This window comes from Rhinoderma darwinii, chromosome 5 (assembly GCF_050947455.1).
Source record: "Rhinoderma darwinii isolate aRhiDar2 chromosome 5, aRhiDar2.hap1, whole genome shotgun sequence".
Lineage (NCBI taxonomy): Eukaryota > Metazoa > Chordata > Amphibia > Anura > Rhinodermatidae > Rhinoderma > Rhinoderma darwinii.
This window is the reverse complement of record NC_134691.1, coordinates 306,788,502-306,813,017: the sequence shown is the minus strand read 5'-3', so window position 1 is coordinate 306,813,017 and position 24,516 is coordinate 306,788,502. Positions and strand designations below refer to the sequence as shown.

Sequence of the window (24,516 nt, the reverse complement as noted above, 5' to 3'; positions counted from 1 at the left end):
GGGGTCGGGGGTCCCACATTTGGAATATAGGTGCAGGTCTCAGAAATGGGACCTGCATTTATCTTATATTTATGGCATATCCTGTCAATATGCCATAAATGTCTGTCCCGAGACAATCCCTTTGAGTGGATGGGGCTGAGTTGCGCTTCACCCACTGCAGGGCATATTTGTTCTAGAGATCAGTGGAGATCCCTGCCTATATGCCATCACTTAGTATGGTGGAAGAACCCCTTTAAGGATTTGCTTTAAATCTGAGTTCACTAAGATTTTTTGCCAATAGTAAGAAACCCTTGGCCGTATGCCACATACATGCATTATTTTTCCATCTCACCCTTCTGTCTATCAATATTATCTGTTCTCCCAATGATCAGACACCTTCTAGCAATATCTTGTCTGTATCTGTAGAATAGACCATAAATGCGTGATTGGCGGGTGTCCTATGCGTGGTACCGCCACCAATCAGCAGTCTGTGGCAAAATCAAGACATCATTGCAGTACATATTGCACAAGTCTAGACTTCTGTGTCTGGTACTAAAGCTCAGCCACACTTATTTGAATAAGGTTTTCTTTTTATTAGAAGAGTCCCTTGCAAATACGAGGGAGTCCGGCTGCTGGGACAAAGCAGCTGTAATCTGTTTAAGAACCTGGGAACAAGTGTTCATTTCCCCTGCAGCACAACCACAGGGTAAATCAAGCACTACATGGTGCCCATCAAATACAAAGGGCTGCAGTGCCAGGTCCTCCAGTGTGAAAGACATAGATGTGAATCCTGAATGGAAGACGCCCCTTTATTAAAGGTGTTGTCCAGTCCCAAATAATTGATATAGTATAGGCCATCAATAAATGATCAGTCGAGGTCTGACTCCTGGCACCCCCGTGATCAGCTGTTTTGAAGGGGCCACAGCGCCAGAATAAACAGTATTACAACCATCCCTAATTCACTTCAATGGGGGAAGACTTTAATACTGTGAACTGCCGCTACAAGTGTGTTGGCGATTCACAGTGTGAGCAGTAAATTAAATGAAGGGGAAGCAGTGCTCGTACGAGCGCTGTGATCCCTTCAAAACAGATGATTGGCGGGTATGCCAGGAGTCAGACCCTGACCGATCAGATATTGATAGCCTATCCTGAGGATAGGTCATACATTTTTTGGGACTGGATAACCCATTTAACTAAAATGACCTTATAGGGCACATACCCATTTTGATAATGGTGGGCAAATCCATATGTCTCTGTATGTTACCTGAATATGATTTACTGTAAATTACTGTATAAAACATATAATCGCACTACGTTTTCAATTTATGGATTAATATGTGCAATTAAAAAGTTATTGCCAATAAATAATGTTTTTTCATTTTTAGGATGCTTATTTGAAGATGAACTTTGCAAACAATATGAGAAGTGCTTGAATGGTAAGTCCCAAATTTCTATTATTTTTTAGAATACAGTAGGGTGGCATATTATCGCGTTCAGGTCATACTATTAGCATTGGATCGGACAGAATGTTTCTGAGGTAACTTTTGAGTAAGAAATTTTGGAGTGAATAGCTTTACGTTTTTACTGTTTATAACCCTCATAGCTGATTTAACCCCTTAATGACCGCCGATTAGCCTTTTCACGGCGGTCATTAATGGGCTTTATTCTACAGCGCCGCTATTCCACGGCGCTGCATTAGAATAAAGTAAACAGAGCAGGGAGCCGTGAAATCTCCCTGCTCTCAGCTGCTAGAGGCAGCTGAGGGCTGGGGGCGTCCCTGCTCTGCCGGGTGAGATCGATATTCGTATCGATCTCACCCGTTTAACCCCTCAGATGCGGTGCACAATAGCGTGCACCGCATCTGAGTGGTTTTGGAGAGAGGGAGGGAGCTCCCTCTCATCCCACTGACACCCGGCGATAAGATCGCCGAGTGTCTGTGTCTGCGATGGCAGCCGGGGGCCTGTAATGAATGCCTGCTAGGTCATGCCGGAGGCATGACCTAGCAGATGCCTGTCCGTTTTAAACGGACAGGCAGTAATACACTGCAATACAAAAGTATTGCAGTGTATTATAAATGCGATCGGATGATCGCATATGAAAGTCCCCTAGTAGGACAAGTAAAAAAAAAAAGTTGAATAAAGTTAATAAAAAATAAAATAAAAAACAATGGAAAAATTGCTGTTTTCTGTTAATCCTGCCTTAAAAAAAATGTGATAAAAAGTGATCAAAAAGTCGCATCTACTCTCAAATGGTACCAATAAAAACTACAAGTCGTCCCGCAAAAAACAAGCCCTCATATAACTGCATCGGTGGAACAATAAAATAGTTATAGCTCTTCGAATGTGACGATGGAAAAACGTAAAAAATGGCTTGGTCATTAGGGCCCAGAATGCAAGCAGGGGGAAGGGTTTAAAGTCCAGTTGTGGTCTTAAACATTATGCATTGCTACAATACCTATGGATAATATGTACCTGTTATTTTCCCTAATGTTTCCTGCTTTCTAGCTCTACTCCTTTGGGACACAGCTGTGGGTTGTCCAGACAGTTTTTATTGATGGCCTATCCTTAGGATAGGTCTTCAATATAAGATTGGCGGGGGTCCGACTCCCGGCACCCCCGCCCATCACCTGATTGGGCTGTGACATTTGTCGCCACAGCCTTTTCACAGTTTACTTGCACAGCGCCGTAACCATCCGGAGCGGCTGTGAGTGGGATTTCAGTTCTGGTCCCATTCAAATGAATTGGACTGAGTTGCAATTCCAGACACAGCCACTACCGATGTGTACGGTTCTATGCCTGGTAAACACCGAAGAGGCAATGGCAACAAAGACCGCAGTCCCTTGAGTCAGCTGATCGGCGGGGGTGCCGGGAGTCGGACCCCCGCTGATCTGATATTGATGATCTATCCTAAGAAAAGGGTCATCAATAAAAAATGCCCGGACAACACTTTAACTGCTTTGCCTAAATGGAGTTTAAGGAAGTCTGAACTTCACCTCTGTTCACAGCTGTGTTGCAGGCTCTGACACAGATTACATTACATTAAACGGAAAAAATAGCGCAGCATGCAGATCTGGCTCTCAATCTGCGTTCCAATTAATGACAAAGGTGTTTAATGGGGTTGAAACCAAGGCTTTGTTAAGGCCACTCGAGTTCCTCCACAATAAACTTGTCAAAGCACGTTGTGAAACCATGTAACAGAGGAAAGGCAAGTTTTACACGCTTCAGCATTTGGCGACCCCACTCTGTGATTTGTGGTCTACCTAGACACTTCTATTTCACAATAATAGCATTTACAGTTGACCGGGGAAGATCTAGCCGAGAGAAAATTTCAATTGACAGTGCCATGTTTAAAGTCACCGAGGTTTTCGGTATGACCCATACTACTACTATGTAGTATTATGTAGATTGCATGTCTGTGTGCTTCATTTTATGCACATGTTTGCAATGGGTGTGGCCGAAGTCAATATTTAGGAGGGGCGTCCATATGCTTTTCAACATGTAGTTAGTTTCCTTATAGATTTTGTATTTAACAACCCACCTAAATATATTTCTGTAAATGTTTCATTTAAAAAAGTAGGAAAGCATTGAATGTGTCTTAAATGAATGTCTCCTTTTCTAAAATTAATGTAGTAATAGATTGCCATCTGTAATCCATTATGTTTACTTGGCAACCACCAAAGCCAGAACATAAAACTTACCACTGCTGTCTATCTATAATATATTTTCACGGAAGAGATTACAACAAATGTATAATTTCTGCAAAATAAGCATGCACTGATAATATATATGTTTTGGCCAAATCTTCTCTTTCTGAAGGGAGTGAGTCACTAAATTATAGAACAATGTGATATTGTTTTACTACATTTACTACATAAAATGATCTCTATTCTCATTATAAGTAATAGGAACAGATCCTCTCTTATTACAAAAACCACTAGGACACATTTAACAGCCTTAATACTAAGGAAGTCAAATTAATTTCACTGCAAACTTAATTTATATTCTGTATGATTCATTTGTCAGAGTAATAAATGTGTCAGCAAGTCCTAAAATTGAATATTGGAGTAGTTATGAGATTAAGGGCTCATTCACACGAATGTGAATCTCGTCCGTGTGACGGCCGTTAAAACAACGGTCGTCACACGGACCCATGCATTACAATGGGGCCGTTCACACGACCGTTGTTTCAACGGAGTGTGTGAACCCTCCGTTGAAAAATAGGACATGTCCTATTTTATTGCGTGTCACGCATCCCTCCATAGACTGAAGTCTGTGGGGGATCCGTGACATCGCGGCCCGCACGGGTCCAACTCGGTCGTGGAAAACTGCAATTTTTCTCGTCCAAGGTGGGCTACGTTCGTGTGAATGCAGCCTTATATGAATGTAGTACACTATCCAAAAAAGAGAACGTGAAGCAGCACTCAAATAAAGTGAATTTATTCATCCAACATGGAAACACATGGAACCAACATGGAATGTAGTACACTGATATCAAGCACTTGACTTATCAGGGAAGCTCCGATTTTGAGATCTACTGTTTCCTTTGTTACTGATATAGAACGAAGAGTATTAGGCCTCATGCACACTTCCGTCGGCCGTTGTATGGCCGCTAATGACGGTTCCGTCAAACACGACCCGCACACGTATGTTTTCCGTGTGCAGCCCGTTGTTTCACAAACCAAATTCAATGAAAAGGCCGAGACTGTTCCGTCAAAAACGAGCAGGACCTGCCCTATTTTTGACAGAACGGTCGTACGGTTCCGTTAAAACAACGAAAGTGTGCATGGCCCAATTGAAATGAATGTGTCAGGGTGCTATTAGTTTCAAACAAAGGATAGCACCCTGACAAAACAAACTGAAGTGGGCATGGAGAAATCTATATCAATCAAGGAAAATAAATCCAGTATAGCCATGGCTATAGCTAAGCCTAAGAGCATGTAATGTTCAAAATGCATATGCTGTTACTGTTTTGCAAATAAAGGATAACTTTACTGAACTTTACTAGATGTTCTACTATTTCATTAATCTAAGAAGTTACCAAGCTACTCTCTGAGAACATATTGAATATATGTATGGACTGGTGAGCTGATGAATTTTATGTTTGGAGAAATTTATATATAACAACATTATATTCCCATATTACAGCCATCTACAATCAGGGGAAAAAAAAGTAAATGTACAAAATTTCAAGTATTTGACAACAAATAGACATATATTAACAATAAAATAGGAGGTATCCTGATTATTTAAGTTTACGATCTAAGGGTTCCTGCACAGAGCATTGCCGTCTTCACAGTTCTCATTAGGGACTTGCAGGCATTTCATGTGCTGCTATATAATGCTACTATGAGGCACTGTATTCTCCCCTAGAAGAAATACTTGTAGGAGAGAAACTCTAAGCCATACAGAATTAGGTGGACCAATAGAGAAGAGAAACTCTGGGGGCAAGAATTGATTGAGAAAGAAAAAAGTCAGACAAAAAAATTGTGAATGTTAGACTTCTAACATTCTCTTTCCATTTCCAAGCATCTCCTGTGCTGTGCAAGGGTATAAGTGCAGCACATGAGAAGTCTGGGACATGGCAGTGAAAGAGAGGACAATAGACATAGCTTTCTAAATGAGTGTTTTATAAGAAACCAGTGTAATAATGACTGACAGAAAACAGATGCATTCATTTAACTATTAGACAGATAGTATAACCTGGTTGCTGCCCTCAGGGTAGTCTGAAGACAGTTTTGTTAATACATACAAATATATTTTTGGGTGAAGGGGACATGATTTAATATTTGCCTGAATTAAAGAAATAAGTCAAATCAAAATACAAGACAGTGGCTCTGGATATATAGGAAAGATGGTAGCATGGCATCCAGAAACTATCCGAGAGATCACCAGTGATGAGAAGCAGAGGAAGGTATGTCCAATACTCATTAATTTTGGCAGGTATTAATGTAGTAAAAAAGAGATTGGGGAGGGTTAAACTGGATCAGGGACATGGTATAAACTTTTCTTTTTGCATCCAGAATGACCATCCATTTTTGATCACTTATTTGCTGTACCCCAGAAAGGGGATTTTGGTAATGACCGGACAACTGTTGAATTGGAGTTTGAGGAACCCTTGCTATGTACATTTTGACCATGTACTTTTATGTACACTGTAAAGAAGTGGCCGTTAAAATCCTCCTCCTGGCACACAATTGTATACACTTCCCTAGCACCCAGATGTCATTGTTTTCAAATATTGGAAATTAGTAATAAGTACAAAAGGTTCTCACGTATCCAGTTACATATTAACTTTTTTTTGCAAACAAAGCTTTTATATGTGTGAAACATCTCGCTACAATGAAAAATGTTTACTCGCTTTTCCAGTCATTATTCTGAAAGAGACAGGTGTTATGTGAATATTGAGCAAATAAACCTGAGCTCTGAACTGAAGTGTTGTAAAGGCTAAACCAGGTTGACAGGGGACTTGTTTAGCTGCATGAATGATTGTTGGTTGGTACTGATTGTACAACTCAGTTTTTAGTTCCGATTTCTAATTCTAAACTCATCCTACTGAGTTAAAGGGTAACTATACGTTCAACAAAGTTTTGACATGTCATAGTGACAAGTTTTGATTGGTGGGGGTCCGAGTATTGAGAACACCAATCGCTAAAATGAAGCTGCAGAAGTGCTCATGTGAGCCGTCAGCTGCTTCGGTTCTGTTCGGCTTTTTACGGATGTAGCAGAGTACGGGCTCATAGACTTTCTATTGAGCCCGTACTCTGATACATTGATTTACGGAAAAATCCGAACAGAAACTAAGCGGCTGAGCGCTCACATGAGCACTTCTGCAGCTTCATTTCAGCGATTGGTGAGGGTCTCAGTGCTCGTACCCCCACCAATCAAAACTTCTGACATGTCATGCCTCCAGTGATACACTAAAAACCTCATAGGATATGCACCCCAGTGTGTACATTTCTTATATAGAATAAAAAATGAGGGGCGTTTTTTCCGTTTATTAGCTTTATTCATTTCATTATTGGGCAGAGATGGAGAAGACTTCACTTGCTAAAGCCCTTTAATTCCACTTTCCTGAGAGATAGGTACAGCTATAGAAAGATAGAGAGAGAAAGAGCGAGAAAGAGAGAGATAACATAAAATAACTAGAATATTTTACCTAAACATGGATGGACAAGGTGTTTGAATGTCCGTATAGAAAACTTTCTAGCTAATAAAGTTTTTGAAGCACCGTTTGAAGCAAGCAGTCTCTTCAGTGTAAGAGGAGTGGTAGGAGGACTGGCAAGAGTAATTTGAGCTACTCGGCTTGTAGAGATGATGACCATGACCGGGTTGCAGTTTCACTGTATATGCAGACAATGCAGACAATAATAACAATTCCCTGATAGTAAAATAGGAAGAATGAGTGGTCCACAGCACTAATGGTTGAGCTTTGACGGGAAAAATTTGAAAACATTACTGTACATTAAGATCTTACAGTACTGTAAAGTTTTGTTTATTTCCAATGGTGGTACACTTAAAGTAGATATTTTAGTGCCCTATAAATGAAACTACCAATATAAGTGGTGTTCATTATGCTTAGTTGGAATTTCCCTGTATGTTTACTTTGCTGATGTGCACCTGTATAGGCAGTGTTATGTTTATGTAGCTGTAGTAGCATTTCATACTTTAGCTCAGTCAAGTTGAATATCTGTGATCAATTCCTGCTAAAAATTACTGTCTCAGGCAATTGACTGGCAAAGTCTGCGTTCACAGCTCGTGTCAATACAGTGAACTTTACAGTCATCTACTCGGAGCCACAAGCTTTCCCTTGAAGGATTTTGAAGGACTTGTATAATCAATAGATGTACACACTAGAGTGTGTGCCATAAACAGCAACTTGTTCAATGAACCCAGAATCTATTTATCTATACCAGAAATAAATTAATTTAATTCAAATATTCGTTGATTGAAGTCAAGTAAAAAAAAAACTACATCATTGGCATATTTTTCAAAATATAAGACCCACTAGATGGTAATATGCATCTATGTTTAGATCGAAGAAAAAAAAACACATTTCAGTACAGCTCCTGACACTTTCACTGTCTCACTTGTACTATGCAGTTTGGATAAAACTTGCCTGTTCACATCAGCGTTGCCCTTCCATTGAGGGGTTCCGCCAGAGGTATCCATCAGGTTAACCCCCCCAACGGAAAGGCAAACGGAAATCTTAGCTTCCGTTTCCCTCACCATTGATCTTAATTGTGACGGAAACGTTGTTAATGGTTTCCGTTGGTCACCGTTGTGACAGGGTACCGTTGTTTTGACAAAATCAATAGTGCAGAAACCTCCGACGGAACACCTCAACGGAAGGGCAACGCTGCTATGAACAGACCCTTAGGGCCTGTTCACATCACCGTTTGCTTTCCGTTCCGGGGTTCCGTCAGAGGTTTCCGTCGGGTGAACCCCGCAACGGAAAGTGAAAGTGAAACCACAGCTTCCGTTTCAGTCACCATTGATATCAATGGTGACGGAAACATCGCTAATGGTTTCCGTTCGTCACCATTCCGGCAGGTTTCTGTTTTAACGACGGAATCAATAGCAGAGTCGACTGCACTATTGATTCCGTCTGAAAAACGGAAATCTGCTGGAATGGTGACGAACGGAAACCATTAGCGATGTTTCCATCACCATTGATATGAATGGTGACTGAAACGGAAGCTGTGGTTTCACTTTCCGTTGCGGGGTTCACCCGAGGGAAACCTCCGACGGAACCCTGGAACGGAAAGCGAACGGTGATGTGAACAGGCCCTTAAACAGTCCTCCTTCACTGAGTCACTGTATATTTATTATAAGGGCCAAGGGAAAGAGTGGCTTTAACTTGGTAGAATTCAGTCATCTCATTGATTTGAAAATTGCCATGTAGTGCCTTATTTTCCTGCAGAGTTGCATTCAGAGAGCAGTTCTTTAGGCAAAAAGAGTTGATCATGATCACAGGAGATTCCAACTTATCTAAAGAGGTCCTGTCTAAGCAAAAGTCTTTGTCAAAAACTGACAACGCCATTAAATAAAATCTTAGGAAGACATTTTCTCTCCTGGCAATATCGTCCAACTCCTACACAACACACAGAAAAACAGCAGAAGAACTAGTGATGTTGTTTGTTGAGAACATAATATGGTATTGAATTTAATATTGACCCATGGTGTGCCAGAAACACCAATATGCGATGCACTGTCACCAGCAATGCTAACATGAACCCCTGTGGAACAGAATTTAAATATTTTTGTTGCATGCTGGATTTTCATAGTGTCAGGTCCTAGATTGATATTAATGATCAAAATTCATATTAAAGTAAAATCTTGTTGTAGTGTAATAATGGGTGGAAAATACTTATATCTGAACTCTTAAACTTCTCTGGGATAATAACAGGGTATGGCTTTTCCCTAAAAAGTTTATTGCTTTACCTTTAAAAAACAGACACATCAGTTCCAACTTATGTTTATGCTATTCCTGGTGTCATGTTGGATCTGGCGGAGTTACATCAATGTGCCAGGGAACTTTTTTAGTAGCAGAAAATGATATTTACATAGTATCTGTGATGTTTTTTGTTTTTTTTAAAACCAAATACCTCTCTTTATTCCTGCCCTACTCCCAATTCCAGCGCCGTAATTATTTTTTGGGCTTTCCCATTGTTCCGCTACAGCCCCTGCTCCACTTGTCGCTTAATATGCTAATTTTAATTGAAGGTACAGAGAGGAGACCTCATCCTCCTCAGTAGGCATTGGCTCCTGCATCACTGTGATGCTGTCCAATCAGAGCTGACAGCTCACAGTGACACAGGGGATCTGCTGATCTCGCAAGATTTACTGTAGGTTTTCTGCATCACTATGACGCTGTTCGCTCTGATTGGACATCGTCACAGTGATGCAGGAGGCAACGCCTACTGAGGAGAGATGAGTTCTCCTCCTCTCTGTGGCTTTACTCAGAATTAGCATATTAGGCGCCAAGCGGAGTAGGGCCTGTAGCGGGACAGTGGAAGGGCCAAAAAAAATAAAAGTTACAGCGCTGGAATCGAGTGGAAGCCCGGAAAAGAGGTAGGTATGTGGTTTTAAAAAAACAAGAAAAAACAATAACATGACAGGTCCTCTTTCAATCACTGGGATGGGAGTCGGTGGATTTAATGACAGCCCTATTGTACTGCTGGAGACATATATAAGGCAGTATAGTAACACTAGACACACAGATAAGGCTCTGTATTAATCTTCCCTGTCATCCCCTGTTCTCCGCGGGAGGAGCTGTACTCTATCACTTCTTAGATACTGTAATAATCTATGAGATCTATGTCAGTTTTCTCCCATTCATTGCAGTACGCACACCCTGCTGCATTGTTTGCATAGATAATACATAAATTAAGTATGTTTCTTAAATATGGCCGTCCCCAGGCAATCTTTTAAAAAGAAAAAAGAAATTGCTACAAAACTTTAAAGAAAGAACATTCACATAATTTTTTTTTTCTACAGACTTACGTCTAATTAACAAAACTAAAATGAAATATGAGACATTCCCATTAAGCTTATCTGTTTTTATAGATATAGACCACATATTTGCCAGTTTTCCTAATGACATATTAGGGACATATGAATTACAAATTTTTTGGTGGTTAATTGACCGTATCTAAGTTGGTAGTTGGGATATGGTCTTGAGGTACTGACCTTCCTGCCCAACCAGTCAACTAAAAAACCCGTATAATTGACAGGTGAATGACAATCCTAAATACTTCATCTTTTTCTGTTTTGCCTCTGGCTCTGTCTGGCCTTCAGCCTCTTGATTTTATGTGCTGACAGAAATGGATTGGCTATATTTATATAGTCCAATATAAGCAGCACTTGTTCTAATATATCCAACACATTCGATATATAGCTTGGAAGGCTATGCTTGTTTTAAGGAAAGTTTTTTTTTCGTTTACCTAGCCCATAGCCAATTTACACATCCATTTATTCATAACATATACCTATAGTTTACATATTCTTCATATGTGGATTTCATGATTACGAAAAATGTAGAATAATGGAATGACGTTCATAGACTATAGACTAAAAAAAATGTTAAAGGGAATGTATCACTGTTTTGTTAAAATTACTAATTAAAAGTATTTTTCTTGAATTATATTTTTCACTTTCAGTAACTTTTATTTTTTGATTATATATTTTTAATAGCTCCCTCCTCCCCCACCTGTACTGAGGGGGAGAAGTTTGCAAAGCAGAGTCAGGCTATGTTCACACCTGCATTAGGGCTTTCCGTCCTTCTGCTCTGTCTGAGGAGTAGAACAAGGAAAAGCCTGAATCTACGGTGCCGTTGCCCCACGGAAACAACCTGCAGCCGATGAAACCCATTGACTTTATTTTGTTCCATCGGCTTTCCGTCCGGGTGCACTATTATTCCACTACTCTCTGCCGGATCTGTGATAGGAGCACCTAACAGAGCCTCTGACGCAGAAGTGAACAGAGCCTCAGCCTGTCACTCCCAGGACCGAAAACACATCCTACTACCGCAATACACAAAGTTATGTGTATTGCCTATATGGATATGTGTGTTGCCCATGTGCTAAAATAGCAGGGGGACCCTGAGAACAATAGTCTCAGTATTTGGGGAATACACACCCACTGTCACGGCGCGGGGTGTGGACCCACTGGGCCGTACCGCATAGTGGGATAGCAGCTGGCCAACTAGGTACAAAACAACGTCTATAGTCCAGAAAGGGTACCTGAGGCAATGTAGACAGTAGCGGTGACACAACTTGACTTTCACTGCAGATGGCACAGTAGATGCAGCGGAAGACATGACTTGGCTTTCACTGTAGATGGCACAGAGGCACGGTAGCATGGGATACAGAGTACAGGCAGCAGGAACGGGTAACACTGGGAACTGGAAAACACTAGGAGACCATTTGCAAGACAAACTTTAGGTATACAACAACGCTCAGGCAAGAATCAAGTGGGCAGAGCCGTTTTTATAGTCCAGCGGCATTCTGGGCTAATTACTGATTATTAACAACTGGACGCGTACTGGCCCTTTAAGGCCGTGTGCACGCACCCTGCGGGAAACAGTCTCAGAACACGGAAGTGAGTGCCGGCGTCTTCCTGGAGGGAGATGCCGCTGAGAACACAAACGTCCATGGCCGGGGCCGTCAGAGGGTCTGAACGACGGTCCGCGGCCATAGACGTTACACCCTCATCATTGCAATACATATCTTTTCTATTTCGGCAATACACATAACTTTGTTTATACCAGTGATTAAATGTATATTCTGCCTGGCATCTGGAGGCTCATGGGGCAACTATGGCTGGAAATAGTATGGTGAACAGTGGCTGGCAATTATGTTAGGGGGACTGTGGCTAGAAATTATAGGGGGAACTGTGATCGGCAATTATGGGGGAACGGTAGCTTGACATCTATGGGGGCACCATTTTTTTCATTTTGTGCACACATGCTAATGTATGCCATCTATTTGTATAAATCTGTTTTGGATCCATTTAAAAAGAAAAAAAAAAGCCGTCCCTCTAAAGAAAATAAAAGCCGGTGGGGGTATTAAACATACTGAGTCCATTTATAAATGCACCTCTTTTTATATATTTGAAAAGAAGTATACCTCAGCAGCATTGTCTGGGCATGGTGTGAATAAAGCCTTCAGTAATACAATAGATCAGTCTTCTGTCATTGTATCCCCTCCGTACAATGATAAGAAGGTGACTCTAAAAACACACCCTAGCCTGCAGAACACAGGTGAAAACTCAGCTACCGAACAAGAAGTCTGTGTATTGAGAATGCTCTAGTGGCCACAGTGAATGCTATAATATTGTATTATTGTTTGTACTTAGATCGTGACATGGAAAAGGAAAGAAAAAACAAAAGAAACAGCAAAAAACGTTAAAAACACTTTCCCCCTAAAAGCGTGGTTTCAATATTTTGTCATTTTTAGGACCCCTTCTATACCAGTCTGTCACTCATCATTTTTATTTTGTACTTGCTTGTTTTTGTCATGTTATATATTTACCCTCCGTATTTCATGTATAGTGGAAGTTAATGGTGCCATAAAATAATGAATAATATTAATAACGGGCTATTCTAAATCATAAATGACTAATGACTTATACTATAAAATACTTTAAACATTTTAGCCTGCTCTACTGAATAATAAAATAAATGAGTAAGGCTTTATCTAATGTTTTTGGTTAATTTTATTTCACATATTTAATAAAACAAAAACAAAAATATAAAAGGAAACAAATCCATTAGGCTTCGTTCACATCTGCGTAGTCGACTATGCTATTGATTCTGTCAAACGACGGAACCCTTGCACAACTGAGACAACCGGAAACCATTGGCACCGGATCCATCACCATTTAAATCAATGGTGATGGAAACAGAAACATATAGTTTCCGTTTGTGTCTGCCAGGGCTCCTTTCCGACGGAAAGCTCTGATGGAACGTCGGAAACGGAGCCCTAGTGCAGATGTGAACGAAGCCTTACGTGTACATTGCACAGACTGTCAAAAGGGGGGATGCACGGACTTGAGTGCTCCTGATAGTGGTGTTAAGTTCACTGAGCGCCAGAGGGAGGGGGGACTAATTAAAAAAAATATATATCTAGTAGAAAACCTTTAAGATTTATTTTGTAACACAAACCAAAACACAGGATATGTTGTTTCATGAATAATTGTTTTACAAGTTGCAGTTTTCCTGTATTATTGATTTAAAGAGGGTGCATCATCACATACGGCCCCTTTTATATTGTAGCCATATTATCTCCCAGCTCCTGCACCTACGGCCAGCCAAACATTTTCCCTGCAGTGGCTGAATTATAGGAAATGTAGCATTGCATGGTGACCATTCAGAATCCGCTCTCTGCTTTGGCTGATAGAAAAGGGGTCCCAAGCAGGTGACCCCCCTCTGAGGCATCTATATTGCCTAATAAGGCATACGGAAAGGGGTTGCCATGATGCGAACGACCCTTTAAGGGCATGACCAGACGTGGCGGAATTGCTCTGGAATTCCGCTGCGGACAGTCCGCTATGGAAATCCGCAGCGTACACGTTTCTCCATTGCTTTCCACAGCTTTTTAGTTAGGTTCGTTTACATGTTGCGGAAAACTCCGCTGCCGACCATAGGCTGCAGTTCGGAATTTGTTGTCCGCAGACTTGTTGCGGACTCATTGTGGAATTTCTCCATTGACTTCAATGGAGAGTCAAAATTTCGCAATGAAGTCCCCAGATGTTATGTGTGCTGCGTAGCGTATTTGTTTTACGAACATGATATTTCCACATTCTGGCTGGACCTATGTATTTTTAGGCCCCATGCACACTAACGTAAAAACGCCGTTATTACGGCACGGGCAAGCCCATAGAAGTAAATGGGGCTCCCGTAATTACGGATGACTACGTGTGTGCACACGTAATTACGGGAGCGTTGCTAGGCGAAGTCAGGAGATAGTCACTGTCCAGGGTGCTGAAAGAGTTAAGCGATCGGCAGTAACTGTTTCAGCACCCTGGACAGTGACTTCCGATCACAATATACATCAACCTGTAAAAAAAAATAGAAGTTCATACTTACCGAGAACTCCCTGCTTCTTCCTCCAGTCCGGCCTCCCGGGATGACGTTTCAGTCCAAGTGATGGCTGCAGCCAATCACAGGCCAGTGACAGGCTGCAGTGGTCACACGGACTGCCGCGTCATCCAGGGAGGTCGGGCTGGATGTTGAAAGAGGGATGCGTCACCAAGACAACGGCCGGGAAAGTATGAATTTCTTTTACTTTTACTAGGGAAAGGGCTGTCCCTTCTCTCTATGCTGCACTGATACAGAGAAGGGAAGCCCTCTTCCCCTCAATACGCAACGGCTAGTCCGCATCAATTTAATGCCCATTTTAGGCAGAGCCGCAAAAGAATCTGCAACGCAGATTATGTGCGCCATTGATGCGGACAGTGGCGGAAGAAATACGCCACGTCTGGTCATGCCCTTATGGAATAGAGAAATAGGCTGTGAGTAAAGGTATTTTTTTTATACAGACTGAAAAAGTTGCACATTGTTGTAGTTTTGTTATCCATTTAATTATTTTGTAGAAAAAAAAAAAACAAAAAAAAAAACACCTGTACCTCTTTCCCCTTGTAAATGTAAAGTAGTAGGCCTTATTCACACAAACGGTGAAAACGGCCACGTGACGGCCGTTCTTTTAACGCCCATCACAAGGCTGCATTAAAATCATTGTATTTCTATTGGGCTATTCACACCACCATTTTTTTTAACGGACCGTTTGAACGGCCTGTAAAAAAATAGGACATGTATTATTTTTGCCCGTTTTGACAGATGCCTCAATAAACTCAAGTCTATGAGGGATCAGTGAAAACGGACTCCACGAATGGAAATCAGCCATGAAAAACGATTTGTCGCACGTTTTTGTGAATAAGGCCTTACTTACCACTACAAAGCTTCCAGTACATGAATCGAAGATAAGAACCGGACTTTATACAACAAAATGAGGGTAATTTATTACAGTTTAACAATATTAATAAAATAAATAAATTAACAGACATTTTTAGAAACAAAAAAATTTCTCTAATTAGAGACCCCAATTTGCTTGGCAATTTTACCTAATTTAACGGGCATAAAACCGGCCATAACCATAAAGAAGGTTTGCTACAATAAGCCAAGAAGAATTTTACTTAACCATGTCAAGGAAGAAAATTAGATTTAGATTTTTTTGAGTCAGTGGAAAATAACCTACACAGCTGACAGATGCTTACCCGGCATTTAATACCAACTGGTCTTACCGCTGGAAACCTCACCGCTAATTGCTTTAATTATTTACAGCTTTTCAACGCTACGTGCATATAAACATAGCTCTGCATTGTGGAACAGCACATTAACGTTACTAATGTTGAAATGACAAACAAAACAAACGTTTATCATTTTGTGTCCTGAGCCAGAATCGGCTTGATTGACAGGCTGAACTATTGACTAATCCTCAGCTGACATTTTGCCACAGAAAAGAAAGTTCTGAACAGTTTTTTTCCTTTTCTACTTCAGTAACTTTACAATTATCTTATTGCCATTAACCTAGGCTAGCACATAGGGACTTTTTGTAAAAATAGATTGTATTCGTGATACTAAGGCCTTGTGCCATGTGAACGGAGTCTGTCTCTGTACAACACAGTATTACGGAAATACTCTCCATAATGCAGAATTCAATGGAGCATGCCACAATTTATTTTTCTGTGTCGAAGTTGGAGAAATGCAGAGGTACAGTAGAGTGTATTACGGCTCCATACAACTCAGACTTTGTACACAGCGATAATACGGCCAGGTGTGTGTATGAAGTCCTAAGGGGTTGTCTGGTTGATCAAATTGAGCTTCTCTAACCTCATTTTTTATTTAGAGCGGAGAGAAGCTACAAAGAGCGTTCCTCATTCTGGAGGACCTGGCACGTCCTATACAGCACATTGTTTTAAACAGGGACTGCATGATGCTTCATTTCCCCTTTGGTGGCGCGGCAGGAAAATTTAACACTTGCTATTCAGTTCCCCAACAGTTTACAGCTGATCAATACGGTTTCAGTAGTGAGACACACTGTGATCCGCTTATTGCTGGAGGACCCTTCTAACAGAAGGAGATTGTCCAAAGTGGATCTTAAACCCTCACCCAGAAAAAGGTGTTTTTGAGAGAATTTGGGTGACTATGATAAAATGACTCAATATTACTTTTTGGTTTCTTAAAGTGTAGCTAAACGTTTGACAAACTTCTGATATGTCATAGTGACATGTTAGAAATTTGGATTGGTGAGGGTCCGAGCACTGAGACCCACCAATCGCACGAACGAAGCAGCTGAAGTGCTTATGTGAGCGCTCAGCCGCTTCGTGTCTGTTCAGCTTTTTCCGGAAATGAATGTATCGGTGTACGGACTCAACAGAAAGTCTATGGGCCCGTACTCCGATACATCGGCTTCCCGGAAAAAGCCGAACAGACACAAAGCGGTTGAGCGCTTCAGCTGCTTCGTTCTAGCGATCGGTGGGGGTCTCAGTGCTCGGACCCCCACCAATCCAAACTTCTGACATGTCACTATGACATATCAGAAGTTTGTCAAACGTTTAGCTACACTTTAAGAAAGCTTGAGGGTAGTTCACACCCTTTTTGCTCACTAAAGCAAGTTAGCATATAGGAAACCAATACAACAGTGGGCCATATCTCTAGAATGGGGAGGGGTCCAGGAAAATGTAAAAAAAAGCGCTGGAATCAGAGTGACATTGCTATTCAGGTCAGATAACCTGTTCGACTTATAAGAACCAAGTGACAGTTTCTTTTGAAACATAAGTGCACTTTACTTATACCTAATGTAGGGTGTTTAGGGGTTAACAGCCTGTTGGGGTTATATACAGTAGAAATGCTGAGCATACTTTGCCCTAAACCATGGGCAGTATTTATATTTCCTTTCACAGAAGGCTAAATGACGATTGGGAACCTTAAACAGGGGAGACTGTTACACTGCGGACTGTTAAGAAGTGAATTATTAATAGAGTACATATGTACCTTCATCTGTCTTTCCTTTCCAAACTCTCGAGAGTCCTTCAATTGGAATCTCTGCACTGACAGCTCGTACATTGGAGTGTTTGCCAATAAATATTTATACCCAGATTGAGCTCATAGAAATGAATAATCAATAGACGATTTAACTCATCGCATACTAAGCTTAAATACCTCGTCCTTTATCAAAACGGTTCAAAGAAAACAATTTTCTGTAAACAGAATGTAAAATGTAATTCGTAGACTGGAAATTAGAATTTAAAGAGGCTCTGTCACCAGATTTTGCAACCCCTATCTGCTATTGCAGCAGATAGGCGCTGCAATGTAGATTACAGTAACGTTTTTATTTTTAAAAAACGAGCATTTTTGGCCAAGTTATGACCATTTTTGTAATTATGCAAATGAGGCTTGCAAAAGTCCAAGTGGGTGTGTTTAAAAGTAAAAGTCCAAGTGGGCGTGTATTAGGTGCGTACATCGGGGCGTTTTTAATACTTTTACTAGCTGGGCGCTGTGAAGAGAAGTAACATCCTCTTCTCTTCAGAACGCCCAGCTTCTGACAGTGCTGATCTGTGACGTCACTCACAGGTCCTGCATCGTGACGGCCACATCGGCACCAGAGGCTACAGTTGATTCTGCAGCAGCATCAGCGTTTGCAGGTAAGTCGATCTTACCTGCAAACGCTGATGCTGCTGCAGAATCAACTGTAGCCTCTGCTGCCGATGTGGCCGTCACGATGCAGGACCTGTGAGTGACGTCACAGATCAGCACTGTCAGAAGCTGGGCGTTCTGAAGAGAAGAGGATGTTACTTCTCTTCAGAGCGCCCAGCTAGTAAAAGTATTAAAAACGCCCCGATGTACGCACATAATACACGCCCACTTGGACTTGTACTTTTAAACACGCCCACTTGGACTTTTGCAAGCCTCATTTGCATAATTACAAAAATGGTCATAACTTGGCCAAAAATGCTCGTTTTTTTAAAATAAAAACGTTACTGTAATCTACATTGCAGCGCCTATCTGCTGCAATAGCAGATAGGGGTTGCAAAATCTGGTGACAGAGCCTCTTTAACACTTTTGGATTCTTTACCCTGTACTATTTTTTTTAAGTAATAACATTCTGTCTTATTTATAAATTGCTTAATTTTGTCAGCAGTGTTTCATCAGCAAAAATTGTGCAATTTATATGAAAATTTGGCCCAAGTATCTCCCTTTAGTAAACCCTTCTAATGTATGAGTAGTCTATTTTTGCATGGAAAATTTGGCCCACATTTGCGAAATTAGATCGACTTCAATCTGAAATTATATGACCATGAGAAAAAGATGCAAAAAAATATAAATATGGCTCACATGCTTCCTTCATTTTAAACTACATGGAAGGTACTTATTAAGTCTGCCGTGTCAGATGCCAATCTTAATATAAAGAGCAACGGAGTAACATGCGCCTAATTTAGTTACAGGTGCACGCCTCTTAATAAATTAGGCACATCTCTGGCCGTTCGTGTGCCAAAGTCAAATCTACTCCAGCTATTAGCTGGAGTAGATTTGGGCTGTAATTTATGGAAATTTCTGGCCTTAACTCCATTATGATAAGTCCCACTGAGTTTTTAGTAAATTGGCGAGTGGTGCAAATAACCTGCAGCGCCATTCCTGACCACATGGTGCGCTCTTAAGCCTTCAACAATCTATTCCTCTACTTTTTTATTTACTTGAGGGGATTTCCTCATCTGGAACTTCCATTAATTAATATTAACCATTTAATGCTTAACTTGTAGTGGTGCTGCAATGGAATTGAACACTTGTTGCAAGGTTCCCCTGAAGGTTAAAGAGTTGCCCCTCTTTACAATCGTTAAAAGTTGGGAGACATGAGTGATAGATAGATAGATAGATAGATAGATAGATAGATAGATAGATAGATAGATAGATGGGTAGATAGATAAATGTGTAGATAGAATGCCCCAGAACTGCCACAGATTCAGCGGGACAGTCCAGGATTCCAGGTTATGTTCTTCTGTCCCGGGAGGACTGCGGCATGTGAGGGACACTTTGGGGCATTATACTATGTGTGTGGGGAACTATGGAGGCATTATACTGGGGGGATACTATAGGGCATTATACTATGTGGAGGGCACTAGAGTGGTGTAATACTATGTGGGGGCACCATGTGGGGCACTATGTGGGCATGACACTGTGGAGGCCACTACTGGGGCATTGCGGGCATGATACTATGTGGGGGCGCACTAAGGAAACCGAACGGAAACATACGGATACCATTTGCAACGGAAGCATTACCATTAAAATCAATGGTAATGCAAAAGGAACCTATGGTTTCCGTTTGGCTTTCCGTTCATGGGTTCCTTAGACGGAAAGGTCTAACGGAACCTATGAACACAAGCCCAATGCTGATGTGAACAGGCCCATAGATAGATAGGTATGGATGTAGCCATCTTTAACTTGACTGATAACTTGCTGCAGCGTGATATCACACAACAAAAGCCACTGAAAAGTAATTGAAAAAGTCAAGATAAGGGATCTAGCCACTGTGTATTTAATGCGTTAAAAGTCAAGGTAAAGATAGAAAGATAGATATGAGAAAGATAGATAGATAGATATGAGAAAGATAGATAGATATGAGATCGATCGATAGAAAGATAGATACAAGATAGATAGACACTGTAATAACTGAGGCTTTGATTAAAGGATTTACACAGTAAGGGGCTTCCTAGTTTCCATACTTTTCAGTCTTGCAATATGCCATTACCCTGCTTGGCTGTTATACCATTAATCAGGACTAGAGAAATACAGAGACAGGTGTGGGAAGCTACGATGTGGCTTACTGGGCTGTTGACTTCGGTGTTGTGAGCAGACAGGTGTAGCTGAACACATGCAAACATTTTGTATAACATGATCACACTGACAAGAGCCTCACCTCTCATTCAATACATTTACTATACAGATCAGCTAGTACGCAGAGTAGTTATAGAAACGCACCGAGCCAAAACAAACAGTTAAGAAGCTAGCGGGGGAAAAAGACGAGAGCCATTAGTGTTTATTAGATAGATATGTCTAGAAAAACCCCTCAGAGCTGTCCCGCTGATATCTGTCAGCATGAAAGCATCATCAATGTCACTATTCTTACCAATAACACATTTATGTAGAAACATTTTCAAAGTACGGAAGAATATCAGACTTAAAACATATTACGGCGTAGTACAACTCAAAGGTTGTAGGATAGGGTGCAGTAATACAGCCATGGCTGTATTATTACTCCGCGTAACTGGAAAACCCAGAGTGTAGGGCCTCTTTAGGAAATCCTGCAGCTTTTGTTGGGATGGATTTTCCTTCATTCTGCTGCAAAGACTTTGGAGCTGAAATTTCCTATGTGAATGCATTCTAATTCTACATCCATTTTTCTTAATTTAATTTGTTCTAATATTGAGTTATATTCAAGGCCATAAAAAAAATCTTCTAGATCTCAATCATTTTACCACACACAATATATGCATAAAACTGTTAAATTATATATGAGAAATATGTATTTATGAATGTATTTATGTTACTACATACCTCCCAACCGACCCGGATTCCCGCTGTCCCGGGCGGCCGGAGATATGTCCCGCTGTAAACTGTATCTGCGTCCTCAGAACGCAGATACAGTTGAATCCAATACTGAAGCAGGGAACCATCAGCTCCCTGCTTCAGAATTAGTTCAGAGCGAAAGAGCAGAGGGAGCTTCTAAGCTCGCCGAGGACTCCCTGGGCACATCACTACTTTAAACACTGTGCTTGGGGAAGCCCTTGATGTCATTGTCCATATATGGACAGTGACGTCAGTGACTACTGATTGAGCGGAATCCCCATTGCCGATAATCTGTTCGGAGGTTCCGCTCCTAGAGGAAACCACTGGGTTCACTGTACATATATGGACATTGACGTCAGGGGCTCCTCCTGGAGCGGAATCCCCGGCCAGAGTCGGCAACGAGGATTCCGTTCAAGGAGTAGCCACTGAATTCACTGTCCATTTATGGACAGTGACATCAGGGCTTCCCTCTAGGAGCGGAATACCCGGCCTATGCTCTGGCTGGGGATTCCGCTCCTACAGGGAGTCCCAATCCCGCTATCTACAGGAATGGGGGGGGGGGGTAGCATTATCTACAGGGGGAGGTGACACTATCTTCAAGGGGTTGTGGCACTATCAACATGGACACTGTGGCACTATATAGGGGCACTATCTACATGGGCACTGTGGCACTATCTACATGGGCACTGTGGCACTATCTACAAGGGCACTGGCACTTTATATGTGGGCACCGGCACTAGGGGCAGTTTTGGGGGCATTATACTGTATAAGGGCAGCTAGGGGGCATTATACTGTATGAGGGCAGCTATGAGGGCATTATGCTGTATGGGGGCAGCTATTGGGCATTATACTGTATGGGGCAGCTACGGTGGTGTTATGCTGTACGGGGGGATTTGTTTGAGCATTATACTGCATGGGAGAATCTGTGTGGGTATTATACTCTATGGGGACATCTGTGTTGGCTTTATACTGTATTGGTGCATCTCTGGATTCCTCTCCAGGAGGAGACCCTGATTTCACTGTCCATATATGGACAGTGAAGTCAGGTGCTGTCTCTATGAGCGGAATCCCCAGCCAGAGCGCTACCTGATGCACGTCCTGGGGACTTTGGCCATGGGAAGTTCCCCGAGTGGCATCTGTCACACATAGGCTCCCATGTTTTAAAAATGTATACTGCGCGGTACATGTTTTTTTGCGATATCCCTCAGGATGGAATAGCGTAGTCTACTACGTTATTTCTTCCTCCAAAAAAAAGGTATACCAACGTATACCAGCCTGTTGGAGGCCAAAAAGGCACACTTTTGGCATTTGTCGGGCTAATGAACCCCTATGGATATATTTAATGTGTATATCGAGACCTTTCCACAGATGTTCACAGGCCCTTCAATACACTGTGGAAGCAAACTTTAACTTAACTATTTCAATGACTTTTCAAAGGCTTAAGTGGTAAGTTATCACGCCGAATCAAGTTATCAGAGTCAAGATAAGGATTTCTACAACTCTATGTACAGTCCCATCATGCTATTCTGAAACTAGTCCATAAGTGCATTAGTGGCGGTTAAATAAAAAAACACTGTGCAGGTCAATGTTCTAAGCCTTTGTATCTAGTGCGGGGGCTAGGTAGGGATCTTGGCATTGTTCTCTCTAAGGCTGCATTCACATCTGCGTTGTGGCTTCCGTTTCAGCGTATCCGTCAGAGGACCACAAGAACGGAATTTATAGAGGCTCTGTCACCAGATTATAAGATTACTATTTCCTACGTAATCTGATCGGCGCTGTAATGTAGATAGCAACAGTGGCTTTTATTTTGAAAAACAATCAATTTTGACAAAGTTCTGAACAATTTTAGATTTATGCTAATTAGTTTCTTAATAGACAACTGGGTGTGTTTTTACTTTTGACCAAGTGGGCGTTGTGAAGAGGAGTGTATGACGCTGACCAATCAGTGACCAATCAGCGTCATGCACTTCTCAATGTTCCAGCACAGCTACTTTCACTGCACAATCACAATGTAACAGTGGGCTGGAACAATGAGAAGTGTATGACGGTGATTGGTCACTGATTGGTCAGCGTCATACACTTCTCTTCACAACGCCCACTTGGTCAAAAGTAAAAACACACCCAATTGTCAATTGTTTATAACTTGGTCAAAAATTATTGTTTTTCAAAATAAAAACCACTGTTATCTACATTACAGCGCCAATCAGATTATGTAGGAGACAGGGCGCTTATAATCTGGTGACAGAGCCTCTTTAACGTTTCTGTAAAAAAAAACATTGATTTCAATGGGTTTAATTTTTGCATCAGTTGTGCTCAGTTAGGCTCCGTTCCGTCAGGTTTCCGTTTATTTTTTGTCAGAAGAAATACCGTAGTCTGCGGCGCTATGGTTTCCGTCAAAAATGACGGAAACCTGACGGAAAGGAGCTTTCCGGTTTTTTAAACATTGAAGTCAATGGATGATGGATGCAAACTGATATGCCATCCGTTTGTATCAGTTATGCATTACGTTTAACTGATCCGTTTTTTTTGTGCATATGCGCAGACTAAAAATAAAAGCAAGAAAGATACAAAGATAAAAACGGATCCGTTAAAAAAAGTATATAAGGGCCTGTTCACATCACCGTTCGCTTTCCGTCGTGGAACCCCGCAACAGAAAGTCAAACGGAAACCACAGCTTCCGTTTGCATCCCCATTGATATCAATGGTGACGGAAACATTGCTAATGGTTTCCGTTTGTCACCGTTCCGTCGGGTTTCCGTTTTTTCGACTGAATCAATAGCGCAGTCGACTGCAGGGAGGGGATAGAGGGGACGGTGCAACTGTAATGGTACAACTGCACATTTCGTTCTATGATTGGTTACAGCAATTTAGGAGCACTCTGCCTGATCATTAAGAGGGGAGCTCAGGGAGTCTGCGCAGGTGCACACATTTCCTGAGCGAGGATAGCCTCTGAGCTGGCGCGCAGTTTAGGGGAAAGAATGGTCCAGGTCCTTACACTTCTAGGGTTCCTCTCTGGGCTTATGTGAACTAGGTACTTCATAGAGTAACAAGATTCACTCTAGCGATAACATGGACTTAATACAAAAACAAGCACAAGTGCAGATATTGAAAACTTTATTTGCAGCCAACATGGGTTTTTAGAAATTTTATCATATATTTTAACTTGTATTTAAATGAGTAAAATTATTAATATATTAACATACGTACATAAGTGAGATATCATCTGTGCCAAGAAATAATCCTATTTACTTTTCTGTGGAGAGTCTTTTCTATCTATTTTCTATTAAAGTTAGTCCCTAATAGATGTCCCTTGATAAACACAAACAGGAGCCTTTAGCACTAGGACGGCACTTGCCGTTTCACTTTTTTCAGGCTGATAACCCGGCCATCATCACGATTGACAGATTATTGTCT

General features: G+C 41.4%; 1 protein-coding gene across 1 annotated transcript in view; it reads left to right on the top strand.

Annotated features, from left to right (window-relative positions):
• PTPRN2 (protein tyrosine phosphatase receptor type N2) overlaps positions 1 to 24,516 on the top strand; it is a 721,223-nt gene that overhangs the window by 92,717 nt on the left and 603,990 nt on the right. The window contains exon 2 of the mRNA XM_075827406.1: positions 1,365 to 1,415. Coding sequence (XP_075683521.1) covers positions 1,365 to 1,415 — 51 coding nt within the window. The remainder of the gene's footprint in view (positions 1 to 1,364; positions 1,416 to 24,516) is intronic.